Raw genomic sequence first — 14107 nt, 5'->3', positions numbered from 1 at the left:
TCAAATTTTTGGTGAAAACTATGCAGGTCACGCGTTTTAGATGGAAAATAAGTGGCTTCATTTCCCTTTCAAGAGTTTCCACCCCAGCCCCTTCGGGAGCTTACATTGCTCTGTGGTTACTATGTATTTTTGATACGATTTTGTGAAGATAATTTACCAATTTAGGGGGTGGATGTGGTAGCTATCAGGACTGATATGGAGTTTTAAAGACAAAGTGAGCATAAATCATCATTTTTTCTTGTAAGATTTCCTCTACTAAAGGTGTCATTAATGTGCTATGGTTCAACACGAAGGTGTGATCAATTTTCTTACCGTCTAATCAGATTTCAATATCGAGAAATCGGGTTTTCATCTCATCATGATGGATTTAGCTCCAAGATTATCTGAATGAAATAACTTACGATGACATCACCTTTTTACTTCAAATGCTTGAGAAAAACGCGGAGCTTGTTTATTCTTGAAGCTTAATTAAACCAGTAGGGGTTTGAGAGTTTGTTTTTAAAATCCTTCTTTTAATGAACCTTTTGGTTCCGGAATGTTATATAAACAAACTTCAGTTATCTTATAATAGCACTCCAACGATTTATGAATAGGGTCATTAAATTACCCTTAAATTTTTGTATTTTTAGATCTCCAAACCTTTTGGTTTAGCTCCTGCAGCCAACTATGTCAAAGAGAATTTCTATTTCCATTTTGATATAAGGTCGGACAGCTATATAAAACAATCTTGCTTGCGTCAAGCATTTGGCAATGTATGCAATATCCTTGGAGGTTTAACGAACTCGTGAGAAAATATAGTGCAAAGGGTGTGTCTTCAAATTTCGAAGTTATAAGGCTGGTCTCCACTTGCGCGCGCTGCGATCGCATCTTTTGGCTTCAATCCTTTTTGCTTGGAAAAAAGATTACGTCATAAAAATGTAGCGAGCGCTTGAAAAGAAAGTTGAACACATTACAACTTTTCCAACCGTTACGTCAGATCGCGCCAATGAAGTTGCTTCATTTTTCTTTTGACCAATAGCGTGGAAGCTTTGCTCGAAAAAGTGCGATTGAAGCGCGCGCAAGTGGAGACCGGCCTATATAATACACCTTGAAAATAAGGTGCTGATTTGAGCAAAAAAACAAGCTTGATTTTTTATCATATCTTAAAAATTACAGTCGAGAGAGTGCGAGGTCGCCACAATAAAATACCGACGCATTCTTTTTGGATCGCCGTCAACACGGACAGCTAAAATTCTAAAATCCTTATTGTGCCACCCCATTGGTATGTTTGATATTGAAAATCATCAATTCACCGACACCATCGGTGAATGAAAAAGTTGTCCTCAAATTAGTCAAATTTTATGGAGATTTGACTAGAGATTTGGTGTAAATAGCAGCTAGTATCAACTGTATAACTGTATATATCAACTGTAAGATGTCAATATAAATGTAAGAAGTATAAAAAACAAACGCGTAGGATTATATTTTCCTTTATCACCTTTATTACAAAGTGCGCCAGGTGTTATTACAAAAAACGTCAGCATTTCGTATTACAAAGTGTGGCGTTATTCGCGTTAGTAAGGCGTTAATTCACATAATCCTTTACAGTACCGTGGGAGTTTAATTTTTATGCCTCAGGACTACTCACTCCTCTTGAGAGGAAAAACAAATGTAAAGTATGGTATGTAAACAGGAAACCAACATAATCCACACGGATCAAAGTCATTACCTCGGATTAATACAATGTCATAGAATTCAAAACAAACTTTCTTTAAAGAGGAAGTAAAAGGGCTGTCCCTTTAACCCTTTAACAATAAGGGTATACGACGGGTTTCAAGGATTTCTGTCAGAGGCGGAGCAGGAAGGAAATTCAAATCTCTTGACGGAGAGTGTTAACTTCAAAATGCAGGTTAAGGTTAGGAAGAAGTTCTCCACCGTCTATGGTTTTATAACCCCTTGAATCTTTCTTTTAAGACATCTTTTTTGAAACCCTACGATTGGCATTTCGCTTTATAGCTCACATGATTGTTGAAAGGGCGAGCGTTACACAGATATGATGATCGGAGAGCTCAAAACTCAATAGACGAAGACTAGCAACAACATCAACCACCTGTCAACTACACCGTAAGTTTAAACAATACACACTCTATTCTATTTAAAAATTACAATCACTTGCCTTTCGAAGACGTATTCAATTTTGACAATTTTCAAAAGCCTACATTTTACTTATATACAACTTTATAAATGATTGGTCGGTTTTTCACCGAATTTTTTTCTAGACATCGGAAATTGTTTCTATTGCGAGAAACGTAGACATGCACGCGTATCTCCTTATTTGGTCATTCTCGATGGGACAGATGACCAAAAAACGTCAAACAGTAGTCCGTAAACAATAAATTCTTTTCCCGTGTTTTTCTCTCTGTGGGGAAAGGAAACTTTCGGTCACTCAGTAACTCCACCCATTTTTATTTTCAATCAAAATCGTTCTGTTTGTCAATATTTTATACAAAAAGGGACAGTCAAATTTCCTATTTTTAACCAAAGGCCTACCAGCAGGAGAAATGCTTGTATTCTCTATCTTTTAGTTTCCCTGTGTTAATTAAATGCCGTTTTTAACCCATTTATAGTACAATATCACAAAAATATCTTTTTCCTTAGGAATCAAATAGAATATTTTACCAAAAATAAATTTCCATAGGTTTGTTTGTCGTTCATTTTGAGTTAATTTTAGAAAAAATAACTCGTTCATAATAATTTTACTTTCCTCAAATAATCTTGAAAAGAAACTAAAAGAAATTGAGACTGTACGAGGTCTTTTTTCGCCGTTCGAAACAGGAGGCAAGTGATAAAAATTTGGTCATCTGAAAGAAATATGTAATTTTGGAGAATTTTCGCGAAACTCCTTTTCGCCTAAAACGCTCATCGCCAAAATTAAGTTCCCAACAAAATTACAAAACTTACTATCGCGCTAAATTCCAAATCTAAAGTCCAAATCTAAATTGTTTAAAGTATTTTTGCTTCCCGCCAAAATTAGTTTAGAAAAAAAATATGACTGCATAAGAACAAAAGAAAAGGCAAGAAATCAAAAGAAGACGACTAAGAACAAAAGGAGAAGACAAGGAACAAAAAATAATGGGACAAAAGAGAGAAGAAGACAGATAGAAAATGATGATGACAAAATGAAGATGATCAGAATAATATATAAAACACCCGGGGGGGGGGGGGGCACTCAAGGTAAATGACCTACCAGACGTTCGGCCCTTAAGGGTAGGTTTTTCATAGCTCAGCTAGTGCACTGTAAGGGTAGGAAATTGCAAAACTGCACTGAACTGAACTGTAAGGGTAGGAAATTGTGATAAAAGGCCAATTTTTTGGTAAAATTGGCACAAAATTGGTGAATTTTGGAGGAAAAATTCCACATTTTCTTGGAAAATGGCAAATATTTTCACCCTTACGGGCGAGAAATTTTGGAAAGTGCACTGTAAGGGTATGATTTATCATGGAAATTCACTGCACTGTAAGGGTCCGATTTTAGAAGCCAAATTTTGGGCCGAACGTATGGTCGTTTTCAGATCGAGTGCCCCCCCCGGGATAAAACAGCAATAGACAAAGATAAAAGGAATCACAAAAGAAAGATACGACGCGAAAAGGGAACGAAAAGGGTCAAAATATATTGAGAATTTTGGTTACCGTGAAAAAAAATGAGGAATTACCGTGAAATCGAGTAACTTGCATCAGTGGAGGCTAACATGCATAACCCTCAAATGACTGACCAATCTAAGCAGCAAAATTTCGAAACAAATGAACTATACGCAGCTCCGCTTGCAGCTCTACTCTACCATTTTTGTTTTGATTTAATTTTGTATTTTAATGACCAGCCAGGTCATTCTTTTGAGGGCTATGCATGTTAGCCTCCACTGATGCAAGTTACCCGATCTCACAGTAATTCCTCGTTTTTAGAGTTCGGGCGAGAAAGTCACTTTTGGGTTAATTGATAAATTTATTCGAGTATTTCAATTCGGGAGGAGTTTATAGACTTCCAGGCTATATTGTGAGCCACCATTCTTGAACTTTTGGATCCTGAGATTCTAAGTTCCTCCTAAGTCTTAAGTCTAGCATTAAACGCAGAGTAAAAATTCTACCCTTCCGACCTAATTTAGAGCGCTTCCAAATCGTTTGTGGTTGGTAAGATTTCGTAGGAATTTCCCTTTTTTCTCAAATATTAAGGCCAATTGTAACACAACAAAAGAATCAAAAACAAAAGAGAAAAAATCAAAAACGGAAGAAGAATAAATCTTCACATTTTCTGTATAAAATGTTTACCACGCTTGGTTGATTCATAAAAATTAAACTAATTATTGAAAGACGCTCTAACTAAATTAACGTTTTGAAAACTTGGTAATTAGTATTATGGGTTTTGGTTGTTATCCAAATAAAACTTATTTGGTGTTTTAAAAGAATCACAAATTTATCAAAAAAATGCATTTGAAGATTGTATTGGTTGTGTTCCTGGCGACTTCCCTTAGATTGGTTGCTTCAGCTCCCAGAAAAAGTAAGTATTTCTGTTGAAGGTTTTGTTTTTTGCCAGCTTTGCCAAGAAAACCGTTCGACAATTCCTGTAGTTTGCAAGCTTCTCAAGCTTTTTGATATTGACTAGAATCTTTTCTGAAAGAAAACACTGACAGAATTTTTTCCCGAACATTTTTTGTTGAGTTTAGATTATTTGGAGATTGACAAATTTTTAGATTCTTGTTGATTTTGGACTTCACCATTTTAGATCACCACAAGACGAAAACTACCAAACAACACGAACAGCTGACAGAAACAGAAGACAACCAAGCGATTGCCAATGATGAAGGGGAAGAAGTGTCCTCAACAGCTGATGATGATGAGAATTCAGCTGACGGTGGATCCACATCATTGGAGAGAATCGGTTTTCAACAAGAAGTTGTACCTGTGCAACAAACACAACAACAAGTAGTACAAACGCAACAAACTCCTACAGTCGCTCAACAACAAAATCAACAGAACCTACAAGAATACAACAATAATGGCACCACTTCAAGCAACATGTTGAATCAGTTACAGCAACAACAACAACAACCCTTGAGCAGCAATCCCTCTGTTGCTGCAACACCTATTCTGAACCAACAGAATTCTTTAGCAACCAACTTTGGGAAAACTTTCAAGAACGTTTCGTCAGATTCGACAAAGAAACTCCACATGCTAACTGAGAAAGATGAAGAGTTAAAGGTAAAAGAAAGTATTTTAGCACCAGATACTTAACACCCCTGTATCACAGACCCGGTGGGATCCAAGCCCCACTGGAAAATTTTGCCAAGATTTCGTCTCCGTTGGGACCCTTGCCCAACTGAGAAATTGACTTTGATTTCATCCCGGTAAAAAATTCAATGGGGAAAACTATCCCACTGAATTTTTTGAGCTGGGAGCACATAGAATCTCTATCCCACCTTGGGAAAAGTTCTACCGGGGCTTTGAGACAGGGGTGTATAGTTCAAGTTCAATCCTTGGATGAAGGTTTTAAAGAAAGCTTGATGACCCTAAAGGGTATGTGATTCAAAGCAAGATCAGGGGAGTGCTTAGAGGTGTCTTTCAAGGGCGACAGTTTTTGTTTTGAAAAAGGTCCCGAAAAATAGTTATTACATGACAAAATTTGAAAATGAGTACCCCGATGATATAGTATACAGTCAACTCTCTCTAATTCGAACCTCTATTATTCGAATATTTCTACAATTCGAACTAAAATATCGGTCCCCTCAGCTGGAAAGTCGTTTCAATTACTCTTTGTAATTCGAATCTTTCTTTAATTCGAAAGAAATCCCTGGTCCCTTGAAGATCGAATTAGAGAGGGTCAACTGTAGGTGAACAATTTTAACACAACTTACTATTACAAACTAGGAGTTTAAACGGTTACAGTTGACTCACTTGTTCGAACTTCTATTATTCGAATCTTTTTATTATTCGAACTTTTTTCAGTCCCCGTCAAGAAGAAAGACTCCTAAAATTCCTTCTATAGTTCAAATCTTTCTATAGTTCAAATCTCTATGTAGTTCGAACAAATTATATTTCCCGCTAGACTTCGAATAAGCGAGAGTTAGCTGCATTTAATTTTAGTCTTTTAAAGGTTTTGTTCTTAAATAAGAGTGATATCGATTGCTTACTCATCAATTTCAATATACAAGGTTTTTCACATTGGATTAACATGGATGTGGAGCAAGATTGGTCAGAAAAGGGAAAAGAAAAACATTTTTTGCTTATATCAGCATAATATAACAATAGGAAGACACTGTCCTGATATAAAATATGTGCCTGATATGAAACAGGAACACTTATGTAAAAATAAAATCTTTAATAAAAGCTTGAAAAAGTTTATTCAGATACCAGAGTTTTCTATTTTTTTAGTGTTTCAACGATTTCGGAAGCAAGATGAACACAACCAACGGGAAAACAGCCGATAAACTTGTTGAGATTTACGAAGGTCTTCATAAATGTCTGACGAACAGGAAATGTAACTACAAAAAGGTAAGAAAACACTCAAAGCCTCGAAAAATTTGGTGGAAAAATTTGATAAGCTTAGAATAAGAATGTCCTGAGTGGAATATTTTTGAAAAGGAGGCTAATACAGCAGAATTAGAGCAAAAGAGGGAACTTTCAAAAATATTTTCCCAAAAATTAAAAAGCGGGGGGAGGATACCGTGAAAAGCACAGCTCAAAATCATATATTTACGCTGTGCCGACGAATCGAGATTCTATTCATCGCGCAATCAGCGAAGACAAAAGTAACCATGACGACCATCCAAGATCTTGGATGAGCGTCATAGTCGATATTTTTATTCCCGTCGTTGAAAACACAACTTACAAAAAGTCATCAATGCTTTGTAAAAAGAGTCAGTGGTAGAGAATCATAACATAAAGTCTGTCTATTATTTCGATTTAATTAAAGTTACATTTCCATAATTAAAAGTTTAGTAATTACTGTTATACATTTGGGGATCATGTAAAAGATTTCTTTCGAAATAAACTCATTTCAACTACACTTGGAGGTTTCTGGGGAATTCGTAAATAGTAAACTGCATACTGATACAGTCTGCTAGACATTAATATGGTAATATTTGCTCTTCATCTTTGATTTTTTCTACAGTGATTAGATTGACACATGCGCGATAAAATTTCTATTATTTGTCTTCAGAGGTCACTATTTTCTTTGAAAACTTAACCTCTGATACTCAGGGTAGGGGGAGGGTTGAAATACATGTCCTGGGTGGAAAATTTTCGAAAAATTAATTGTTGGGGGAACGTTTATTAGGTACCCGAGAGTACCCGCCAAGGAACGCTGGTATTGCTGACCAATGTTTCGTATTTTTTCATTGACACGGTGATTTTTCGCTAGCTGGGATAAAATACATAGAAACTAAATGTCGAGGGTGACGGTTGGTGGATGGCGGAGTATCGGTAAATGGAAGAAGCCAGTTTTTAGATTTGCTTCCCAACAAGAACGAAATTCCATGTATTTTTTACATAGGATAATCACTACGACGTTTTGTCCAATGAGTAATAGAGTGGTTTAACAACAGGGCCCACGACTCAGGGGCCGAAGAGAGGTGTACAAACATACTGAACTCATAATGTCAGGAGTGAAAAGAAGCAATCTGAATAGAGGCTCCCCAAACACTTCTTTTGCTTTCGGACAATTCCTACACGTTTTTTTTATAAGAAAAAACTATATAAGAACTAAGGCTTCGAAGGTTCGATGGCCAAACTACCAAGAACAAGTTAATAACATTTTAAGGTTTTCCGGATTCTAAAACATCTAATTTCTTATGAAAATGGAATAAAATATTCACAAAAATGGTGAATTTTTTTGGTTTAAAACTCAAAAAATTAAGAGCATCCGAAGAATTTTTTAATGTTCTTATAAAAAGCGTGTATTTCATAACTCCTCTAATGCCTCTATTTTCCTTCCAGGCTGAAGTACTTTTGAAGAACTGCATTACACCACAAAACCCTTACCAGAATTACACCTGCTACTACACGTGGTATGAACAAATCAAGAAGGACTGTGACCCTAACCGTGGCGACGAGAGGCCGAAAGCCGAGAACGCTATCCCTTCAAGAGGTACTTCTCAATCAAAGTTAGAATTAAAAGATAACATCGTAACTCCTAATGACAAAGCTTCTTAGATACTGTAACATTTGGTTAGTCTTGGATATCCCTGAACCTTGAATTTCGCTCCTTTGTAGTCTTATGCCTCTCCACAGCTGACACACAACGTTGTTTTAACGTTCATTTAAAGCTCACAACGTCCATATAACGTTAGATGAACGTTGAAACAACGTTGTGAGCAGTTGTGAGCCAGCTGGGGAACGTCCAACTGAAATCTTTGTATGAAGATACTTACTATGTATATATTTGATGGTTAACCCGTTGTAAATAATTTGATAAATTTTTGATAAACAATAGAATAATTACCTAAAGACTAGTTATTTAGTACCCATTCCATCTCCTTCTGGAAAAATTGAGTAAGTCATGCGGGCGTGAAAAGCACATTTCACACCCTGGAGCGTGAATAATTTTAAAGTTCTAAAGCGTGAAATGGACTTTTCACACCAAGGTAATCTGCTCATTCTTTCTCGTGTCCGTACCACAAAATTCCAACTTTTGACTAAAATTTAAAAAGTTAAAAATTTCAAAGATAAAAAGACGAGATTGAAAGAAAGAACTCTAACTCCCTTGTTTAACGAGGTCTCGTGTGGCTACCATTGATCATCAATCACTCGTAAAACAAACTTGTCACTCTTCGAAAACTTGTCTCCTCGACGGCTTTTATACGCGTCTCAGAATGGTATAAAAAGAGCTTAGATTTAAGAACTTACAAGCTTTTTTATAAGAACATTCGAAAATTTCAAGCCTTGGGATGTTCTTAACTTTTTGGGTTTCAACCTAAAAATGTTCTCAACATGTTCTTATTTACACCATTCTCAGTGACCATTTTACCCATTTTCCTAAGAAAACGTGTGTTTTTGAGTCCACAAAGCCTTAAAATGTTCCTAACTTGTTTTTAACATTTTGGTCATCGAAGCCTTACGTTCTTATATAGTGCGTCTTATAAGAAAACGTGTATTAAGTTTGACGTCGGAAGCCTCGCTCACGCAAAGGAGGTAGCAAGATAATAAGTGCGCTTAACATTTTTAGGCGTGGTGTCAGTTTGTTTTGACTAATTAAATCGCGTGTGATATGCGAGCTCACGTCAAATATTCTTTGATTTGCGCAAGCAATAACAAACATTGAAGTTTGATAAATGCATTTGATTGATGCTAATGCATATATGCTTCATGCTTCTTACTTCCATGTATATAAGAACCTAAGACCTTAAACAACCTTTGGTCGTTATATTCTATAGCGTGTTTATGTCTCAAGTGTTGTTTTATTTGTCTCACCCCAACAGAACGGGGATGACAGGTAACAGTAAACCAACACTTTTGCCGTCCCAAATTTCGCAGGTCAAACTGACAGGTCAAAATCAATTTCGCCAAGACTCCACCCGCAAAACCACGAATTCATCAACTTCCATAAATCTGAGGAAAAGTACTACAGTATTCTTATTTTATGGAAGTCGGTTTTAATGATGAAAAAATATTGACAGGTCTTGAAGGTTATTTTAGGGTACGTCATATCTTCCTTCATTTTGAGCGTAAAACTCCTACTCTTGGAGAGTAAGGCCTAAAAGCCTGGAGCTGTCTATTGTGTAGGCTAAGGTATTTTTGACAGCACATTAATGGACCAGAATGAAGCTTATTATATCAAAACAATTCAAAAATAACCATAGAAGATTTAACACAGACTAATGGTTAAAATTCTAAATAAGGTTTTACTTTATAAAAACATGAGACTTAATCCCAACCTACTCAATATATATGACACGCTTTAAATTAACCCTAAACCAAACCCTAGGTTATTACGTGGGTTGAAAAGAGATTTTCTGAAATTCTTGACCATAAATATTATAAACTAGCCTAAATAACCAATGTTGCTAATTCGCTTCTTTTCTATGGTTGTATTTGCTCAAAAGATCTTGAAGACTTTAATTTTTCGTCAGGTAAATGTGCTTTTCTCTTATCATATTTCAGAAGAACGATAATTTGATCTAGTAAGATTTTCGATATAGTTGACGCTCTCTAATTTGATTTTCAAGGGGATTTTTGATATCATCAAATGACGGATCGTTTCGAATATAAGAACGTCTAATTAGCCAGCGTCAACTGTATTTTATAAGGAAAACCGGTAATATTTAAACATTCCTGAGTTTGCTCTAGATTGATGGTTGCGAAATTCTGAACATAGTTGCGCGGGTGGTTGTTACCTGTTTTCCTCGCTACCGGAATTAATTCTCCGAAAATTCCAATTATATTTGCGTAAATTCGTTTCCTAAAATCAATGCTTAAATTCGAATGCTTCATATAATATAATCAAACTTCCGAATTCCAATGTTTATTATAATCATTACATTTCGCAATGGTGAAATATTTCAAATAACTCATAGACTAGTTTTCCTTGGAATTAAATGCTTAAGGGCTGATATTGTACAACAACTGAAGATTTTACAGGAAAGAATTCCATGCGAAAGGATTCGTAAAAATCACTGACCTTCATATATCCCTGGACCAAGTCACTCAATCCCGGCTAAGTAAAAATCTTTGATTGGAGTCTTTTTTTGAAACAGGTACCCTAATGGTAGCATAGCGGTGTAAATGCTTCGAGAGCATTACATCTACTTCTCCTAGAAAACTATTGATGATGTAGTGTTGTTTAACGTTAATTTTTAACACCGTAATTGCTCTGTAAAAACTTCTGATCAAAGATGGCAGATATAACCCTAGCTATAAATGGTTCTTCAGTGAAAAAAAATACAGAATATCTCAAATTTTATGGGGTTGTCGCGAGCGGGCGAAGGGCAAAGGACGGGAGTGAGGGTTGAACATGAATCCACATGCATTATTACTTTGATACATTGCTACCAACGATAATACTTCCTTGATAATTGGGTACATAATTGTAATGCGATTATTTGTCCCACCTACTAGCATATCTGACCAATGGACCGACCAAACGGAGTCGAAACGTCACGCCCTTTTTGGTGACACGTGCAATAGAAATTCCACGACAATTTTAATTGACCATAGCGTCTAGTAAAAATTATAGTCTTATTAGTAGATTGATTTTAAATTGCGCTTACTACTAATTTTCCTTTCATTTTGTTGGAATTCGTTCAAACCAAACTCAAATTAAATTAAAACGGTTCGAACGAAAAACCACATTTGCACAATCATACATGCGTTATTTCCTTGTAATAAAATTGAACCGAAGAAAATTCATTCACCATTGATTTTTGTTTGCCTTAGCACCCTTTTCCATTACCCAGCATTTTCATTGCTACATATAAAGGCATAGGAAAAGTCTTTGTTTTGGTTGCAACTGATTTTCCAAAAGATAAAAGATTTGCTGGGTTACAATACAGTTGACACTCTCTAATTCGATCTTTAAGCGACCAAAAAATTTCTTCGAATTACCGAGAGTAATTTAAACCACTTTCCAGCTGAGGAGACCGATATTTTAGCTCGAATTACAGAAAGATTCGAGTAATAGAGGTTCGAATTAGAGAGAGAGTTGACTGTATTTTAAAGTTTCACTTTATCGGATACAGTACATCTGAAACTGGAACCCAGCCCCTTCAGTTTTTTATGATTTTCACCCATAACGCTCACGATTGTAAAAACGTCCATCGGTAAAATCAAAATGGCGTTATAGGTCTGGGTACAAGATATATCTCGGAAAAGTAGTTTTAATTGCTTTAGTTTTAATCATGTTACGAATTTTCTGAAATTTCAGTTTTGTGCGTTTTTCAGACCTAAACATGGAATCCGTGAGCATACACGATTTTTTTTAAGAACAATTTTATAAGAATACGAGGCTGACAATTGACCAAGACCTAAGAACAAATTAAGAACATTCTGAGCGTCAGATTTCAGAAGATACTAAGATAGATTTTAAACTTGTTTTTAAATTTGTAAGTGAATAAACTAAGCGTATTAAGAATATCGTAAGAACATTTAAGCCTGAAAATTTCGAAAAATTAAGAACAACCCAGTTCCAGTCAAAATTTACTGGTTCTTATGAAAAGAGGCGCGTATTTTATAAGAATTTGAATCAGAATCAGAATCTAAACCTAGCATAGAAGGACACACCTTTTTTCAAACCTTAAAACAGTAAAATATAGATTGGTTAGTTGAAAAAGAGAGTTTAAAACATGGCTATTATACTTGTTACCCCCTCCTATCAATAACTGTTTTTGAAATAAAAAACTTTAAGGCTAAGCAGAAAAACTATTCCTTTATTTTCTTCATCAAAGATCAAGGGAAAAACTTAAATCCTGAATTGACCAAATAAGGCGTTGGCCCCCTGCCCGATGGAATCCGGTTGCTATTTTTAGACCAAACCTTTTTGTAGGTCATATAGAAGTTTCTATAATACAAAATGGCTGACTTTTTGTTTTAATCATTTCATCTTCACATATTCAGGGTGGACCTGTTCAAGCCGTTTTTTAGTGGGAAACGACCACTCAATACTTCAACGATTCAAGAAAGGCATTCCATTAAAAAAGGTATGATTATGTTCTTTGATTTCACATTCAACATTTTTTTTTAAATGTTTTTTTTTGAAATCCATAACTGGTACGAAAGCTCGTAACTTGAGAGTCAGACAATGGTTTTGGTACCATTAGAAAGGTGTTTTTAGACTCTCTGCTAAAAGCATTCTATTTATGCCTTTCTCAATCAAGTATTCAGGAGTTATAGTCTTAAGTCTGGGACTCGGTATAATTTATTGGCAAATCTAAAACGTGTAGACACGTCACTCGGAATTGAAGGGTTAATACCATTGAGTTTCAAGACCGAAGGGCTAGAGGTCAATCTCTAACCTTTCTCAGGCAAGAAAAATTGAAGCCTTAAAATATGCGCCGTATTTTTGATGACGGATTGAATCTAGCAATTCCTTTGTTTTCGAGTGATATATTTTTCGAAATTAAGCGGTAAATTTTAGTTTCAATCTGTCATTTGTGTAAAAACCAGGCGGGTCGCTCAAGGCCACGCAACTTTGGTAGGATTTGTTGGCTTCAAATCCTACCAAAGAGATTGACCTCTAGCCCTTCGGGCTTGAAACTCAATGGTTAATACACCACTGCAATATCTTGACATTATGTCGTTTTTAGAATATATAATTGGTTGTAAGTGACGTACTGTATTTATTGGGTAGAAAAAAACTAGAAAATTTACACGATTCTGTCAAGTCGGTAATGTTATGAATAGAGTACACCCCCTTCTCACAGCCAAAAATTGGCCAAAATGTCGTCCTCGGTGGAAAATTCTACTCTAATTTTTGTCCCCGTTGAAAATAAGCAGATAAGCCAATCCTCACTGGAAATTATTGTGCTATTTTTTCCATCCCCACTAAATTTTCTGGCTCGAAAAGAATGGAATTCAAATCCCCATTGAGTTTTGGTCCGATATTTTTACCCCTACTGGCTTACAAAATCTCACCGGGTCTTTGAGAAGGGGGTGTTGGAAGGATTAGTTTTGCCTAAGTAAATCAAAAATTACGTCATGCTAAAGAGCTTAACTTCATTGTAAAATTTGTGTTTTTGTTTGTCAAGAGTAATTTTATTTGGAATTTTTCATAAATTATTCAGAAAGGAAATATCCAAAAAAAAAAGTTGTTTGGAATAAAATTACTATTAGACCACAGTTTGTACAGGAGATAAAAGTTGTAGTATGTTTTCATTCAGGAAACTTTGTGAATGAAAATCTAAAAACTAAAAACTGTGGCCAAATTTTTCCGTTTCGCCTGTTGTGAATGGCTGTGTAGAGTTTCTTTACTCTTTCTTTTGAAAACGCCTCAGGCATGTTTCTTAGATTTGATATGAAGAATAATGAAATTTTCACATGAAGAAATCACCAGGGTGAACGGAAAAGAAACAATGATTTTCAAAGCAGTGGCCAAAAGTATTTTTCTGATTCATTAATTTCAAAACTATGACGTCATTTCTTTGTCATG

General features: G+C 35.6%; 1 protein-coding gene across 1 annotated transcript; it reads left to right on the top strand.

Moving 5' to 3' along the window:
* Positions 1 to 4350: 4350 nt before the first annotated feature.
* LOC136812387 (probable serine/threonine-protein kinase cdc7) lies at positions 4351 to 8480 on the top strand. The gene is made up of 4 exons (XM_067068878.1): positions 4351 to 4531; positions 4757 to 5232; positions 6403 to 6522; positions 7966 to 8480. Exons 1-4 carry the CDS (start codon positions 4459 to 4461, stop codon positions 8179 to 8181), a joined length of 885 nt encoding a protein of 294 aa, XP_066924979.1. The 5' UTR covers positions 4351 to 4458; the 3' UTR covers positions 8182 to 8480.
* The last annotated feature ends 5627 nt before the right edge of the window (positions 8481 to 14107 follow it).

Source organism: Clytia hemisphaerica, unplaced genomic scaffold (assembly GCF_902728285.1).
Source record: "Clytia hemisphaerica strain Z4C2 unplaced genomic scaffold, Clytia hemisphaerica genome assembly, whole genome shotgun sequence".
Classification (NCBI taxonomy): Eukaryota; Metazoa; Cnidaria; class Hydrozoa; order Leptothecata; family Clytiidae; genus Clytia; species Clytia hemisphaerica.
Note: the sequence above shows the minus strand (reverse complement) of the source record. Positions and strands in the feature narration are given on the sequence as shown.

What these genes read in the sequence shown, in the direction of transcription:
- LOC136812387 (XM_067068878.1), top strand. Translation starts at nt 4,459, where the DNA reads ATGCATTTGAAGATTGTATTGGTTGTGTTCCTGGCGACTTCCCTTAGA. An exon ending in TGCTTCAGCTCCCAGAAAAA is followed by an intron (nt 4,532 to 4,756) that starts GTAAGTATTTCT and finishes TCACCATTTTAG; the next exon opens with ATCACCACAAGACGAAAACT. An exon ending in GGAAATGTAACTACAAAAAG is followed by an intron (nt 6,523 to 7,965) that starts GTAAGAAAACAC and finishes TTTTCCTTCCAG; the next exon opens with GCTGAAGTACTTTTGAAGAA.